This window comes from Canis lupus, chromosome 9 (genome assembly GCF_048164855.1).
Source record: "Canis lupus baileyi chromosome 9, mCanLup2.hap1, whole genome shotgun sequence".
In the NCBI taxonomy this organism is placed as follows: domain Eukaryota; kingdom Metazoa; phylum Chordata; class Mammalia; order Carnivora; family Canidae; genus Canis; species Canis lupus.
Window position 1 is genome coordinate 69616199 of NC_132846.1, and position 17356 is coordinate 69633554.

General features: G+C 47.7%; 1 protein-coding gene across 4 annotated transcripts in view; it reads left to right on the forward strand.

The window, feature by feature from the left end:
* Window positions 1-17356, forward strand: part of EML1 (EMAP like 1) — a 189069-nt gene that overhangs the window by 47902 nt on the left and 123811 nt on the right. For 2 of the 4 annotated variants that reach the window (XM_072839908.1, XM_072839909.1), the window contains exon 1: window positions 6180-6335. The exons of the other annotated variants lie outside the window; for them this stretch is intronic. In XM_072839908.1, the coding sequence (XP_072696009.1) occupies window positions 6269-6335 (67 nt within the window). In that variant the 5' untranslated portion in view covers window positions 6180-6268. Of the gene's footprint in view, window positions 1-6179; window positions 6336-17356 lie in introns of those variants that run through there. 4 annotated transcript variants of the gene reach the window in all.

Genomic DNA, 17356 nt, shown 5'->3' on the forward strand with positions numbered 1-17356 from the left:
TTGCTTGTCTCATTGTTCTGGAGGCTAGAAGTCCAAAATCAAGGTGTTGGTGGGCTCGCCCCCTTTGTGGGGCCACAAGGGAAGGATCTGTCCCGGGCCTCTCTCCTTGGTTGGTAGATGGCCGTCTTCTCGCTGTTTGTTTCATGGTCTTCCCTTTGTGTGTCTGTATCCTAACCCCTTCTTCATACGTGGACATTGGTCCTATTGGATGAGGGGCCACCCTACTGACCTCATTTTAACTGCATTACCGCTGTACAGACCCTGCCTCCAAAGAAGGTCACATTCCGAGATGCTAGAGGTTAGCACTTCAGCATATGAATTTGGGGCTGACGCAGCTTTACCCACAACACTAACCTAGGGCACCTTCTCTTTGCTCTCAGAATATAATCAGAACCCCCATGTGAACGGGCCACTCCTGCCTGGGGAGGAGTTCCTCAGTGTCTCAGATGGTCAGTCCTGGGTCCTGACCTGATGGAGAGGCCTCCCCAGCTCTGGTTTCCTCTTCTACCCTCAGTCCAGCATTCACGCTCTCTGGAATAATCTGAAGTCCTTCCTCCTGCTTCTGTTGCCTAGCACTTATCACAATTGGTTATTATGTGCCTGAATGTCTTCTCGATTTTGTGACCTATAGGGAGACACACATTTTACACCATGATCCAGCACACATTTCAAGTAAAAACCAACGTTTCGAGTAAAAATTCTTGTTTTTAGCATATTCGATGTACTCTGATATTTCCTATTCCATTTCATGTTTTAAAAAATGTTTTATTTCTTTATTTGACACACACACACACAGAGAACAAGCATGGGGGAGGGCAGAGGGAAAGGGAGAAGCAGACTTCCCGCTGAGCAGGGAGCCTGACATGGGGCTCCATCCCAGGTCCCCGAGATCATGATCTGAGCAAAAGACAGATGCTTAACCAACTAAGCCACCCAAGCGCCCCTCCATTCCATCTTTAAATGGTTTTAAGATATGCATAAAATTTGCCGTTTCAACTTTAAATGGACAGTTCAGGGACAGTAAGTAAAATAACATTGCGGTGCAACAAGCATCACTGTCCATCTCCAGAACTTTCCCCTCATTCCAAACTGAAACTTTGTCCCCATTAAACACTAACTTCCCCTCCCCCTTTGCCGCTGGCACCCACCATTCTACACTTCTGTCTCCCTGAATTTGACTCCTCTGGGGACCTCATGTAAGTAGAATCATGTGATGTTTGTCTTTCTGTGAGTGGCTTCTTTCTTAGAGCATTAGGTCCTCAAGTTCATCCACATTGTAGCAGATGTCAGAATGTCCTTTCTTTTAATTGTATGTATTTTTAAAAATTTATTTATTTATTTATTTATTTATTTATTTATTTATTTATTTATTTATTTATGGGGGAGAGAGAGGGAGAGAGAGAGAGAGAGCACCCCAAGCTGACTCTGCACTGAGCTGGATGCAGGGCTTAATCTCATGACCCTGAACTGTCGGACACTCAACCGACTGAGCCACCCAGGCGCCCTTTTCCTTTCTTTTTTTTTTTTTTTTAAGACTATTTATTCTTGGGGGAGAGAGAGAGAGAGAGAGAGAACAAGCAGGGGGAGGGGCAGAGGGAGAAGCAGACTCCCTGCTGAGCAGGGAGCCCAATGCAGGATTCGATCCCACGACCACCTGAGCTGAAGGGAGATACTTAACTGAGTGAGCCACCCAGGTGCCCCTGCCCTTCTTTTTAAAAACTGAATAATATTCCACTGGGTGTATATATCACATCTTGTTTGTCCATTCGTCTGTCAAGGGACACTTGGGTTACTTCCACATTTGGCTCCTGTGAATAATGCTGCCATGAGCATGGGTATGCAGATATCTCTTCAAGACCCTGCCTTCAGTTCCTTTGGGTATATAACCAGAAGTCGAATTTTCTACTTCATTCTTTAAAGTGCACATATGACTCTTTAAATAGTCTACGCACGGCCACCTGCAGTTTGGAGAGTACTGTGTTCTGTGGCCATATTCCCAGCCCCAAGCACAGTGCCTGGTACTGTATAAACTATTTTTGGAGAAATGTTGAATTAAACAATAGATACGCAAGCTACATTTCTGGGTAATTTTAAAAATTACTTCTCTACGAGTAAAGGCTACAGAGCTCCCATTTTCCTTTCTCTTTTTCACACATTGTACAATATGCTGCTATTAATGCCACTGAATGCTATGGTTATATTGTCCTAGAGAGTGTACATCACTTATTACAGTGACAACGGTTTTTGGTCTTGGGCCATAAATTATCTCAAGATGACATGGACTAACAATCTGTTAAGATGTTTGGGCGCAAAAAATCACACATCGTTAATTAAGTGTTCAGAGATTTTTCTTGGACTTTCCCCACGGATCTTCTTCAATGCTGTGTAGATTATACCTAATTGACTTAACATGTGTATCCTTGTAATTATACTAAATTTTGCTTTTTTTTTTTTTTTTTTTTTTTAGAATGAGCTTTTGCCATTGTGGGAAAAACATAGCCGTTAAGTAGTTAGGTTAAGAGTATAATCACAATCTCGATCATCTTGAAAGCGAGTGGACTGAGTTCTTTTTTTTTTTTTTTTTTAGGTTTTTTAAAAATTTATTTTTTAAAAGTTAATATGTGCATAAAAGGAAACTGAAAAACACAAGAAGCAAAGAACAAAGTCATCCATAATAATCACAAGCAGTTTACGGTTTGACTCCTAGGTCCCGTGTGTGTATCTATCTACACAAGTAAGCATTTTTGGACTGAGTTCTTAATCGTTATTTGCAATTGTGCTCTAGTGAAAGTAAAATTGTCTATGAAAATCTCCAGCTCAATTTTTCTCCTGCCCCACTTCTGAATTTCCTTTGTTCTTCACTCTTTTCAGTCATGGTCAAATAGCATTCCGCGAACATGCTAAATCAAGAATATTAACGCTCTTGGGTGCCTTTGGGTGGCTCAGTCAGTTAAGCGTCTGCCTTTGGCTCAGGTCATGATCCTGGGGTCTAGGGATCGAGTCTCGCATACCTGCTTCTGCCTCTGCCTCTCTCTGTCTCTCATGAATAAATAATAAAATCTAAAAAGAATATTAACGCTCTTAAGAAGAGACATCTTTTCATCATTTATTCATAATTATCATCCTCTTCCAATTTGAAGAATGCCAGTAGTCAGCTTTTTATGCCAATTATCTGCTGCATTCTAATGCGTAAAACTGCCAAGTGGAGAAGAGGTAGCATTAGGATTGGATTTGAAGGGGAGAAGGTGGGAGACGAGAACACAGACGAGGGCAAAGATCCAAGTGCACCTGCCTTTAGTCTTGCCCTTCGAAAGCCCCTTCTCTATAGCACCTGCCTCTTGCTTTAGAGATGCAGAGGGTCCACCTCTACTGGGCAGTGACAGGGGTGGCTTTAAATGACCCTTCGGCCTCTGTTGCCCTCTCTAGTTGGTGCACATTCCCTTTCCCCTCCAAAGTTCTCAAATGTGCATCTGCGTGTGCTCTCCCTTTGATGACCAGTGGCCTGGCTTCTGTCCCCACTGCTCACCGAGATGCTCCAGGCCACCCGACAAGCCTTCTGCCACCAGATGGAAGGGCCTCTGCCCAGCCTCATCCTCCTCGACCCATCCTGCAGAGAGAATCCTGTGAAAATGCCCACCTCTTTACAACTTTCTGTGCTCCTAGTTCAATGAGACAATATCCTAGGTGGCTTTCTTGCCTCTCTTTCTGGATGCTCCTTTGGAATCTCACTTGTCCCATCCCAAAGTGCTGCCCAACTTCGGTTGACTTACTTTTCTCACCTTTCTTTTTTCTTTTTTTTTTTTTTTTTTTTTTTTTTAGGTTTTCCTCACCTTTCAATAGTTTGTTAACTACTTCTACCCAAGTCCCCTTCTTTCACTGGCACGCCATCACCAATCTCCAATCGCTCCGGGCTTTTCTAGCAGGATGCTTGCTGTCCTCTCTTGGCTTTTCCACCTGTCCAGCAGCCTGTTCTGTGATGACGAGGTTCCTCTGGAGTGTCTCCCAGTCTCTTTACCTCCCTCTGATGGTGAAGGTGCTCAGGCCCCGCCCCGCCCTGGGCCACTCCAGCTCCAGAGCCAGGCCCCTGCTGTCCAGTCCACACACAGACACGTCTCTCTGGCGCAGCTTTAGCTGCCACTTGCTTGTGTGCCAACATCCCACCTCCCTCCTCCGCCCGCCACCAGCTGTGTTCAGACTCTTCTGCAGGCCCTCAGGGCCTCTCCTACCTGGCTCCCCCCACTCAGTGCAATCTATTTCCCACCTGTCTGTGATACAAGCTGTTCATTCCTGCCAGAGCAGCCCTTTGGCGGGTCAGCAGACCTGGGATCACTCATGCTGTCCTTCCCAGCGACCTTCAAGCTCTGGGGCCCGTCAAAGCAACCCCGGTAGCCCTTCACAGTCCCACACGCATTTTCCTAGTTGACAATCCCTGTTATCCTGTGTGTCTGGTCTCTCTGGCCAGGTGAAGGGTAAGATCTTCAACCTGCCTTCTGCCCACAACCTCCAGTGTGGGTCATGGCTAACCCCCGCCTCCCCCCCCCACGCCAAACAGGCCACTTACAGTGATAGAGCCCCACTCTGGCAGTGCCTTCCACTTCTGCCTCTGAACCCACTGAGCCCCACACAACGTCTTGATTGCAGCTTCTCACTATTCTCATTTCACCTCCAGGGTGTTCAACCCATACAAGTGAATACCTACAACTTGAGACCATTCATACATGTAAGTGGATTAGAACACGGAAGCGCATCGCGGGTAGTCATAAGGCCTACGAATTGCGAATTGCAACTGCGGCGCGGCAGGAGCACACGTGCTGGCAGTCTCCTCTGCACCCAGCCAGGGGATCCTCCAGCGCGCGTATTCTCTCCATCGCCCAGCACCAGTACTTGGGGCCGCGCGGGGTGGAACTCCAGTCATTAATGCAGCGTGTGCGCATGTGTGTGCGCGCGCTTGTGTGCATGTATGCGTGTATGTGTGCGCTTGTGTGCATGTGTGTGTGCGCGCGGTTGTGTGCATGTGTGCGCGCGGTTGTGTGCATGTGCGCGTGTATGTGTGTGCGCTTGTGTGCATGTGTGTGCGCGTGCTTGTGTGCATGTATGCGTGTATGTGCGCGCTTGCGTGCACGTGCGCGCGCGTGTGTGCATGTGTGCGCACGCTTGTGTGCATGTGTGCGTGTATGTGTGTGCGCGCGCGCTTGTGTGCATGTGTGTGCGCGCGCGGTTGTGTGCATGTGTGTGTACGCGTGTGTGCATGTGCGCGTGCATGTGTGTGCGCGTGTGCATGTGTGCGCGCGCTTGTGTGCATGTGTGCGTGTATGTGTGTGCGCTTGTGTGCATGTGTGTGTGCGCGCGCTTGTGTGCATGTGTGTGCGCGCGCGGTTGTGTGCATGTGTGTGTACGCGTGTGTGCATGTGCGCGTGCATGTGTGTGCGCGTGTGCATGTGTGCGCGCGCTTGTGTGCATGTATGCGTGTCTGTGCGCGCTTGCGTGCATGTGTGTGCGCGTGTGTGCATGTGTGCGTGTATGTGTGTGCGCGTGTGTGCATGTGTGTGTGCGCGCGCTGGAAAAGTTAGAGTGCTGGGTCTGGGTGTCTGTCGTGCTATGTGCTCCCGGCACAACGCACACAGCTGTCCCCGCCCCCGGACCCGGCTAACGAGTGTGTAATGTGGCCGATCTGCGAGGCAGGGGCTGATCGGAGGGGACAGGCCGCCCAGACTCGGCGGCCTCGGCTTCAGCGGAGGCCCGGGCGCCGCGGAGGCCGCGTGGGGAGGGGGCGCGCCGCGGCCCGACGCGGAGCGGCTCCGACGGGGGCTCGCGCTCCGTCCGTGTCCGTCCGGGGGCCCCGGGGGCGCGGGGATCGGCCTCGTTGGCCGCAGGCGGGGGCTCCCCGGGCCGCCGCTCCCTTTGTCCCCGGGCGTCCCCCCCCGCGCCGTGCGTCCCGGCCTCTCGGGGCCCCCCGCCGCCCGGCCCCCGGCCCCGGCCCCCGGCTCCGCCCCGCCGCCCCGCCGAGGCCGCCCCCTGGCGGGCAGCGCGAGCAGCGCCGGCGTCGGGCCCGCGCGGCTGCGGCGGCGGCGGCGGCGGCGGCGGCGGCGGCGGCGGCGGCGGCGGGCCCGGGGTTGCCATGGTAACCGGCCGCGGCCGCCGCCACAGCAGGGCCGGCCCCAGCGCCAACGCCGGCCGCGGCTCGGCTCGGCTCAGTGTGGGGGTGAGCGGCGGCGGCGGCGGCGGCGCGGCCGGGCCGGGGGAGCGGGCGCGGCCCGGCGGCCTCAGCATGGAGGACGGCTTCTCGAGCTACAGCAGCCTGTACGACACGTCCTCGCTGCTCCAGTTCTGCAACGGTGAGGGCGGCGGGGCCGGGCCGGGCCGGGCCGGGCCGGGCGCGGAGGCCGCGCAAAGTTGCGGCGGGGGCGCGCGGTTCCCGCCGCCGCGGGCGCATTGTGCAGGCCCTCGGGCCGCGCCCGGCTCGCCCCCGCGCCCCCGCGCCCCCGCGCCCCCCGCGCCCCCGAGCCCGCCGGTGCGCGCGGGCGGCCGGGGCCGGGGAGCCGCGGAGCGAGCGCACGGGGCGCGCGGCGCGTGGGGAGGCCGGGCGGGCGCGGGGACGTGTTGCTCGCCGCCGGGTCGGGGCCGCCGCGAGGCTGCTCTGCGGGAGCATCTGGGCGCGCGGGTCCCCGGGGAGCACGACCCTCGGCGGCGGCGGGACCCCGTGCAGCCGGTCAGCGCCTCCCCGGGGAGCCACCCCCGTGCACCGCGGGGCGCAGGCGGAGCGAGCCTGGCTGCAGAGGGCTCGCCCTGTTTTGTTTACGGGAGGGTAGATTTTACTGTTTTTTAAAAAAATTTCTATTATCCTCTTTTTTTTTTTTTTTTTTTTACAGGCAGGAAACTAATAACTAGCAATGTGGCATCTTTGGGGCAAAAAGATAAAAAAAATGTAAAGAATCCTTGAAAGATTTGAAAGCTTTCAGTCTCCTTAGCAGGATTGAAAAAGGTTTTCACATCGCACGGCGTTATTTTATGGGAACATGATGTATGATAATTCATGCACAGAAGTTAACCAATTTTTTTGTTTGTTTGTTTTGTTTTTAACGTTGGGTTTATGGCTTTCTCAGAGGGTCCCAAAAGTTTGTTAGAGTAGGAACCATGTGTGTTTCTACCGAGTTTGCCGATAGTACCATAGGAATAATTTGGGATTCTAGATGCATTGACAACTGGAGCAGTTTGTTTTGCGGTTGTAGTTGTGATTTAGGGGGAACTTTACGGCTCTTCGACACCTGTTTGCAAATAAGAGGTATTCGCCGTAGCAATAAAGATGACTGAGTGTGTCCGTTCTTCCTCTGTAATGATGTTTTAATCTCTGGCAGAATTGATCTTTGGCTTTTCTGTGGAAGAGTTTTTCTGATAGTTCAGCAGAGAATAACTTTCCTGTTAATCACATGCAGGCCTTCATTAACTTAGTAATGCTCTCTTCAGTGGAAGGGGAGAAAGTTCGAGCTCTCCAGATGTAACAGCAGCTTCCCAGAGCAGAACCCCTGTGTTTTGGGTCCTGAGATGGTGTTGAAGGCAGGCAGAAGGTATCTGGTTCTGGGCCACTGGAATCCCTCCTAGTTCAGAGTCATGGGAGCCTTCTGCTCTCTGGTGAGGTGCATAGAATTCTCAATTAAATTTTGAATGCTTTCCTTAAATGACTTACAATCAATCCTACTTGAATTACTATTTGTGATGTAAAGGTAGTACCGCCTCCTGCGTGTTTATGATAGAATCCCACCTATATTAGTTGTGAAAGGCCTGTGGCTGAGAAATCATATTAAGTGAATTCCAGGCATGAAGGATTTTAAAAACTTAATATGTGGGCAAATACGTTGACAGTTTGATTTAGGTTATGGAAATGAGCCTAGATATTTTTATTTGAGCAGTTGTTTGGGGGCCTGGTCATATCGTTCCTAAATAGCAGTTCAGTCGTGAGGTTGACCTACACATCTATTCATGAGGGTTTTGGTTTTCGGCCTTTTCTTGTTAATTGCAAGTTTAGAGATGTTGGTAAGGGGTCTTCCTAATAATGATGTCTAGGAGAAAGTAACGGCCAGCTCTTACATGTTGCATGGGTGAGAGTTTAAGAAAAATCACTTTAAAATAGCTAGAATCAGACTGTAGGATCACTTCAAAATACGGTTGAATGAATCATAGCTGTTGAATTTCTTTTCTCAGAAAGTGCTTAGCTCTGTTTTTATTATGTTTTGGTTACCATATGAATAAACTTTAAAGCAAGAATAGTTTATGGGGCAGAATGGGCGTTAACTAATGATGTCTGAAGCAACAGATGTTTTGATGTGAAATTATTCATTTTAAGAGGCTTCCATTAAGTAAAAGTATAAATGAACACAATTTAGCTAATTACTATGATGATTCCATTAAAGCAGCGGCTCACAGAAACACCGTTTCACCAAGAATGAAATGAAACATGTGGGTATTTCATTAGCTGCACTGAGAAAAAATTTTTTCTTTTTAAATGAGGGATTTACATGACAATGGGCCAGACTACAGCAGCATAATATATGAACTCCTCCATTTTCATATGTTGATGAAGCCTCCTGCTTTTGATAATGACAGGAACTAAAGAGTCATAGTTCTATATTAGCTTCAGCAAATACAACCCATACTTACTGTCACAGTCAGCATCCTCCTGGGGAGATAAAGATGGAAATGAATATCTAAATGAGACAGAAGAGAAAACTTTGTGCAAGTGAATGAACTCTCCGTCTTCCCCTCATCCTTTTTTCCTCTTGCTGGGTCTCCTCCCTAATTTGCAGTGGATCTGAAATGTAAAGTCAGGAGGTGTCTAGCCTCCAGAAAAGACTATTCATTCTCATCTTTCAGATACTGGCATTCTCGTTTCAGGAGAAAACTTGTGCAGCTTTTTTTTTTTTTTTTTTTCCTGCAAAGTATTTAAAACTCTGGTCAAAGAGCGAGAAACCACAAACTTCTTTTATTGCTCCAGGAAAAACCACCATAGTTGAAAAGTGAAGAAAAGTTATCATTTATAAGCCAATTTATGATTTGGGTAATACATACCATTCTTTACTCCATATTTCCTCAAAGCCTCTCTTTGAGGTAAATCATATTACATTTGAGAAAACTGAAGCTCAAATTGATTTGGGTGCAGAGTGCCTGGGTGGTGCAGTTGGTTAAGTGACCCACTCTTGATTTCGGCTCGGGTCATAATCTCAGGGTCGTGAGATGGAGAGCCAGTCGTCAGGCTCTGCACTCAGCAAAGTGTCTGCTTCTCTTCCCCTCTGCCCTCCCCACGCTAAAACAAACAAACAAACAAATAAATACATCTTAAAAAAAAGAGAGCGAGCGAGAGGGATTTGGTGACTTTGTAAGGCCACACACACAACCTTTAAGGCTTGGATGCCAGTCTGAAGCTTTTATTTGTTTGTTTGTCTTGATAACAGCCTTGTATTGATACTATTGACATCCCATAAAAATTCACCCCTTTAAAGTGTACAATTAACTGGTTTTTAGCATGTTCACAGAATTCTGATAGTGTCACCAATATCTAATTTTAGAATATTTTCACACCCCAAAAAGAAACCCCCTAGTAGCAGTTACTGCCTTTCCCTCATTGCTCTAGACCCTAATGACCACGAATCTCCTGTTTCTATTGATTCTGGATGTTTTAATGTAAGTGGAATCATCCTAATATTTGACCTTTTGTGTTGGTCTTCTTTCACTTAGCATAATGTTTTAAGGTTTGCCCAGAGTTGTAGCATGTGTCAGTACTTCATTCCTTTCTTTATGGCCAAATAATATTCCATTTTATGGATATATATATATATATATATATATATATATATATATATCACATTTTATGTATCCATTCTCCAGTTGATGAGTTTTTGGATTGTTTCCACTTTTTGACTATTCTGAATAATGATGCTATGAACATTCATGTACAGGCTTTTTTGCACAGACATGCATTTTCATCTTTCTTGGGTACATACCTAGGAGTAGAATTGCTGGGTCGTATGGTAACTCTGGCTTTAATATTTTTGAGAAACCAATCTGAATTTTTTGAAATCTAAATATCAACCTCTTCTTACATTATACCTTGCGGATGAAAGAAGAGGGAGTTGAGGTGGATCAAGGAGGAAGAGAAGTGGGAGCAAAGAATACAATGTTGCTGTTTCATTTCTGTGAATCACTTTGGATGCTTTTCATCAATTGCGGCTCACCAAAGTCAGTGCGCATCCTTGCTTAGAGGCTGTAGGTTAGAAGAGCTTGAGGGGACCTAACAGGCATTTCATCCTGTGGTTTTCTTTCTTAAGCCTTTGAGTTGTTTCTTCAAAGTACAGCTTACCCAGGAACCCAAAGGTAAAGCAGATGAACATGGAGCTGCTTCAGCTCAAGTAGGAGGATAGCACTCTGGCCCTCCTCGCGGGCTCCTACCCTCACACACTGATCCAGCCCCCCATCTCTCCAGGGCTGGAAATCTCGGGTGTATGGGAGGATGCCCCAAACCTTATTCAGCCCCTGCCTGAGCAGTTCCAAGGGACTGGGAAACTCACTATCTCTCCATGCAAACCATTCCTTCTGTGGACAGTTCAGACTCTCAGTTCCTATGTGCACTCAAACCTTGGCCCAAGTTCTGTCTCTTGGGCCCACAGAGAATAGGTTTAATCTCTTTTCCATACACTATGTTGTCACATGTTTGAAAACAATTACGACAGCTCTTTCTGAAGTCTTCTTCTAGCTAAACATTACCATTGGCGGGAAAAATTCCTATAAGATACAATTTTATGCCCTTAATGATTTTTGGATTGCTGGATCTACATGTGTTTCCTTTTGTCTATATGCCTTTTAAAATTGGGCACAACTGCTTTCGGTATTCCAGACATGGTTTTTAAACAGAGCAGAATTAAAAAAAAAAAAAAAAAGATAAACAGAGCAGAATAGAGCAGGATACTTCACCTCTCTTATTCTAAAATCTATACTTCTTATAACATGGCCTAAGATGATATTAGCCCTTTTACTTATCACTTCACTTTGTTACCTCTTACTGATTTTCAGCTAAAATTCTTGTCTGTTTTATATGTATGATGGATAAGCTATTTCTTTTCTTACTTTTACCTTTCCTTTTTGAGGAGGAGTTTCTTCCAGCAGGCAGAGCCCTGTCAAGTTACAGGTTGTGATGTGGTAAATAGCCCCGGCGCTCATATAAAATACTTCAGCATTATCATAACATGGGAATTGGTCATTGTCCTAAAGGGTTATGATTCTGGATAGCAGCCTTTCCTCCGTCTTCCCTTGGAAGGTGTCACGAGAGACGATCAGATTCCCTCTAAAGCCTGTGCATAGTTAAACTACCCATTCCCTGATCATCTTCTCCTGCAGGTGTTACATTTTAATAACCATGGCAGGTCAAGTCTATGGTACCTGCTACTCCCAATCATCCTTTGAAATCACTATAATAATCTTTGGAGCTATCGCTATTTATTTTTTATAGTTTTGAAATGGAAAAACCTTAATTTCTAGGGCTTTATATTTTGAAAAGTAAAAATACTTTATTTAAAACCTTTGGCATCTATAGTACTGATGACTTTCCCCTAACTAAGAGTATGATAGAATTTTCAAGTTGGCACATAGTTGGGTGTAAAACAGGATCGAGGAGCTCCTGTGAGGAAATCATACAAAGTATTTTCAGCCCTCTTCTGCATTCTCGTGTGGTGACCGGGCATTGACTTAGGATTTGTATGAGAGCAAAATCAAAAGAAAATGCTCTCAGGGAAAGTGCAAAGCAAGCACCCGTACTAACTGAGAATTTCTTCTTGGTACATGGTGCCCAGCAAGGAATTTATTTTATAGCCAAACCACAAGCATTTATGACATTATAAACAAACCCAAGCGTTTTGGTGGAAAATTCACAAAACTGTGTTTTAAAAGTAACCATTAGTTGGTTGGTGTTAATTTCTGAGATAGCGTAAAGCCTTTTCATATATTCTCTTAAGAAATCAGCACTTTAGTTGAGTGGATGGTAGATAAGGAAAGAGAAATAACATCTTTGTTTCTAGTGTTACAGTCTGTTCAGGCCATAAAACCAGTAGCATGAAAAAATCATGACAGCGTTGAAAATTCTACTTTAAAGCATTGCTTTTATTAGTAAGGACTTGAAATCACTGATATTTTGTGCTACTTATAAAAATCTCTTTCAGAAAAAATATTTTTATTTATCTTTAAAATCCTAGCTTATTAATAGAGGGTTTCTAGTATTCGCAAAATGTTTTTTTTAATAGTTTTTTGGGTTTTTTAAAAAGATTTATTTATTTATTTATTTATTTATTTATTTATTTATTTATTTATTTATGATAGAGAGTGAGAGAGGCAGAGACACAGGAGGAGGGAGAAGCAGGCTCCATGCCGGGAGCCTGATGTGGGACCCGATCCCGGGACTCCAGGATCCCGCCCTGGGCCAAAGGCAGGCGCCAAACCTCTGAGCCACCCAGAGATCCCCTCGCAAGATGTTTTAAATGCCAGCAGAAACATTAGTAACCAAAAAAACTATGCCATAAACTATAAACTCTAAATGCTGTCTCATTATTTATCAATACAGCCCCCCCGCCCCAAGCTTGGTGATTTTCTCATTAGATATTTGACACATACATTTACTGTTCCACTGGGCAGCGTATTTGTTTGAATGCAGTCCAGGGCTAGGGGTGTCCTGGGGTTCGAGCAGCAATGAGTGCACATGTATGGTTTACTTTAAAGAAATAGCCGTTTAGGGCCGCTTGGGTAGCTCAGTCAGTTGGGCATCTGCCTTCAGCTCAGGTCATGATCCCAGGATCAAGCCCTGCATTGGGCTCCCTGCTCAGCGGGAAGCCTGCTTCTCCCTCTGCCCTCTGTGTGTGCTATCAAATAAATAAATAAAATCTTAGAAGAAAAGAAACAGCTATTTAAAACAGTTTATCCTTCTTTAAAGTACTAATTTTTATTTTATTTTTATTTTTTAAAGTACTAATTTTTAGATGAAGAGTTAGGTAGACATATTTCCATTTTGTTTCCTCTAAAGCTGTATCTTTATTGGAAAATACTCTTGGTGTGGAAAACCGCATTTTTGCAGAATACTTTGTCATGTCTTAAAACGCAGTATTTATTTTGCCAGGTTTCTGGAAAAGATTTGAACTCTCTGGGTTTAAGAAACTGCCCTAGATTGCCCTAATAATCATCGTAGACTTTTCTGTGTGCCCCATCCTCCCATCTCAGTGGACTTTGTGGATTCTGCTCCCCAAGGATCTTATGACCCATCCATTCTGCTCAGTTCAGACACCCATCACTTCTCAGCTGGGTTTTCGTTTGTGTTTTTGAAAATGGCAGCCCCAAACTAGTCTTTCTGCCTCCAGTCTCAACCCCCTTCAGCATGTTCCTTTTTTATTAAACAAGTAGAATATCCACCACGCTCTTTATTACACTGATGGTGGGGTTTGGAGGGGGGTTCCAAGGATGCACGTGGTTGACATGGCCCTTGTCTTCAGGACACCTGCATTGCTCATTGGGAGCTAGACATTCAGTGCTACCTTCATGATGAGTTACTTGACGGCCCCAGGATGGACCGTACTAATACATCTAAGGAGCACTGTAGAGTGTTGTAGGGCGTTGGACTCAAGGGGTGTGTATTGGGGTTTCCTAAGGAAGGCCTCTGTGCGCTTCTCTTTCCAGGGTGACTGGAAGTCCAACACTGCAAGGGGGTGGGGAGTGGGCGGGGTGGGGGAGAAGAGCAGTCCAGACCAGGGAAAGCAATCAGAAAGTGGGGGTCGAGGAAAGGTCTCATATGGGGAGAGAAGAAGGAGCAGAGTGGCTTGAAATGAAGCTGGGCGGATCTTGTGGGACTTCTCAGCCACAGTAAGGAGTTTGATTTTATTCTGAGGAGCAGAGAAAACGTGGCAGAGAATTTTGAGGCAAGGGAGTGACGTGGTCAGATTCTCAGGGATTTTTGAAAGAGAGCTCCCCCTGCAATGTGGAGGGAAGGCTAGAAGGGGGTGGAGGACGAAGCCAGGGGACAGTGGTGATGGTTTCCACTCGAGGATTTAGCGTAGGGCTCACCTCACCAGGACTTGTGTCATCACCAGGAGGGAGCCGGGGATGACACCCAGGCTTCTGGCTCATCTGACTTAAGGGCCATTTGCAGAGATAGAAGGAGCTAGGATGGATAGGCAGATGACGGGCCAGGTGTGAGGGACTGTGGAACATGCAAGCCAAAGAGCCGAGCGGGCTGTGGGGTCTCGTGCTGGGAGATGCCTGGAGAAGGCGTAAAAAATTTGAGAGCCATCAGTAAATAGCTAAATCCATGGCACAGATGAGCTCACCTAAGGAGAAATGTGACGTTTTTGGAATGCTCTTTCTGGAAGACAGATCTGATCATAACAGGCCCCTGATTGAAAGTCTTTCGTGTGCCCCACCCCCCGGGCATCCAAGGCGTCTTAGAGGGGCTGCTGGCTTAGCCAGCTCACAGCTCCTCCTGGCTCCTGCCTGCCCCAGTAGAGTGAGGTCTTTCCCTGGTGGCCATGTGGTTATCTCGTATAAATCTGTTACCACGATTATCCTAGAGGCCTGTCACTGTGGCTTATTTTCACATCTCTCATGGCTGTCACCCTCTTCCGGGAAGAGTCTCCTGGTGATTATCTCAGTGTCTATGCTTCAGCAATGTCTGGTACCTAATGGGTCTCCTGGTGAACACTGGTTGAGTGGGAGCAGGGACCACCTTCTTTATCCCAGAGCACCCCCTTAAACACACGCACCAGCAAAGTGGCTCACATGTAACAGGTGTAGTAGCCTAAATCGTGACTGGAGAAAGCACTCATGCCACTTCCCTGTATGCTTGAAATAATGTATATATTTATATGTTACATATCACATATGTGTATGGCTACACGGTATGCATGTATTTACATGTGTCACATGGGTGTGCACACATGCACACATCATGTGACATTTAACTCTTCCCCTCATCAAAGAACCAGTGGACATAGGCATTCAGAGGAGACTTAGGCATTCCAGGCGAGGGGACCTCATCAGGGAAAAGCCAGAAGCAGGTGACCTGGCCCGGTGGAGTCCCACTCATCTGCACAAACGTCACAGAATACCTCGAGCTGGACACTGGCTCTTGGATCAATGAGGAGAAACATTTGCAAAAAGCACTCTGCGGTTCAACAGGCTTAAAACACATTATTTTCAGCCAGGGTAATTGACACGATGGAGTAGTTCTTGGCAAAGGCGGCGTTTTTAACATTAAGAGAGATCTGGCTGTTAAATCAGCCCCCCAAAAAGTTGTTTTATGTAACAAGAATTTTACCACCCTTAGAAAAACATGCGGCAGTCGAGAAACAGTTGGGTGGACTTAGGACTTGCTTATGCTAGAGCATCGCTACACATTTTAGCCCCAATTATAGCTGAAAATCCTTAGGAGGAGAACTGAGTGCTGGTACTTCATCCGTCACGGAGCCCCTCGCAATGCTGAACCGTTCCACGGGTGAGCCGCGGAGGCTGCTCCTCGGGGACCGTATGGGAGATCTAATAAAGATAATGATCTGTTAGCATGGCTCCACCTAATTAGTCCTTTAGAAAGTAATTAAGCAGGACTGCCCACACTCCAGTGCTCTCAAAGACTAAAATCTGACTCCATGTGTGATATCTTCGCCTTCCGTGAAAATGGCCTTGTACTGAGTTGATATAATTTAATTACATAAAAATATGTGTCCATACTGCATCTTGTCCTGGATTACAGCGCTATCATGACAGGGCTGTCATTCCAGACCGGAGCTTGTGCTTTCCGAGGTAGGGCCAGGGCTCCCGCATCTCTGGCTCCCAGCGGTGTGGGGCCCCGTGTACTGGGGGGGCGGCAGGGGGGGGCAGTGCTGTCAGCAACCAGGGGCAGGTGGCCCAGGGCACCCCCTTGTTAATCTTGACTGCACCCCTTTGAGGCGATGCCTGTTATCGTCTCTGTTCTGACTGGTGAGGCAGCAGAGGCCTAAAAGTTTAGGTGATTTGCTCAAGGTCCCCTGGCCGGTGCTTTGCAGAGCTGGGGTTTGAACCCAGGCACTCGGCTCCGCTGTCCACAGCATGCCGGGTGCTCAATTATGCTCGGTGCGCCCGCCATGGGTCAGAGATGGGGACGACCGTGGACGCGGAGGGGGCTCAAGGGAGGGGGGTTCAGTCGGTGCCTTGCTTCCCTAGGGGGCTGCGCACCGGCTCAGATGTGGGTGCCTTTCACAGGCTTGCTGTGGGGGTTCTTCACCCCTGTCTCCCTTCCCATCGTTGCACTTCAGCACTTCCTGAGGCCGAAATACCATTTAGCCCTGAGTTGCTCAAAGTCACACAGAAGCTCCCCCATAGCTCTGAGGATAAGGCCTGGGTCTGAAACGGCCTCCCACCTACCTCCCTGGCCCAGGGGCTACTTGTCCCTGCAGGTGCCCCTTGGTTTCTGCCACCCTGGCTTCTTCCAGCACATCTGAGGCTACCACCTGCTTGATGTGCATCCTCCCCTGCCAGGGCCCTGACTTCCCCATCCCTCTTCACCTGACCACTCCTGGTCCTTTAGAACCCAGCTCCATGGCCCAGGAAGCCTCCCTAGCACAGAGCTTAGAACCCAGCTCCATGGCCCAGGAAGCCTCCCTAGTGCAGAGCTGCTCAGGGCCAGCCTCCTGAGTCTCGCTGCAAACCGGCAGCCCCCAGAGGACCACACCGTGGACCCTCGGCACCTACACACTGACCCCAAGAGCGAGCCATTTCAGGCTGGTAACTGCCTGCTGAGGATGTTTCACTTCCTCCAGGACTGGCCCTGCGACTGCTGTCACCAGCCTTCATGACGCTGGTCAGTCTTCCTGTGGACAGCTCTGGTGCTTTCGTTCTTCTCCATCACCTTTTTTTTTTTTTTTTTAAGATTTTATTTATTTATTCATGAGAGACACACACACACACAGAGGCAGAGACACAGGCAGAGGGAGAAGCAGGCTCTGTGCAGGGAGCGTGATGCAGGACTCGATCCCGGGTCTCCAGGATCACGCTCTGGGCTGAAGGCGGGTGCCCAACCGCTGAGCCACCAGGCGTATCCCATCACCCTTATTCTATCATCATTCCCTTGCTTTTCTCAAAACCCTGTAAAAAAGTGTTTAGTTGTGGTGAGACGCACAAACATTAAATGCATCACTTTAAACATGTGAAGCCTGCAGTTGGTGGCACTAAAGCACGTTCCCGTCACTGTGCAGCCGTCGCCACCATCCGTTCCCCAGAATGCCTTTTTTTTTTTTTAGAGATTTTATTTATTTATTCATGAGAGACACACAGAAAGAGAGAGAGGCAGAGACACAGGCAG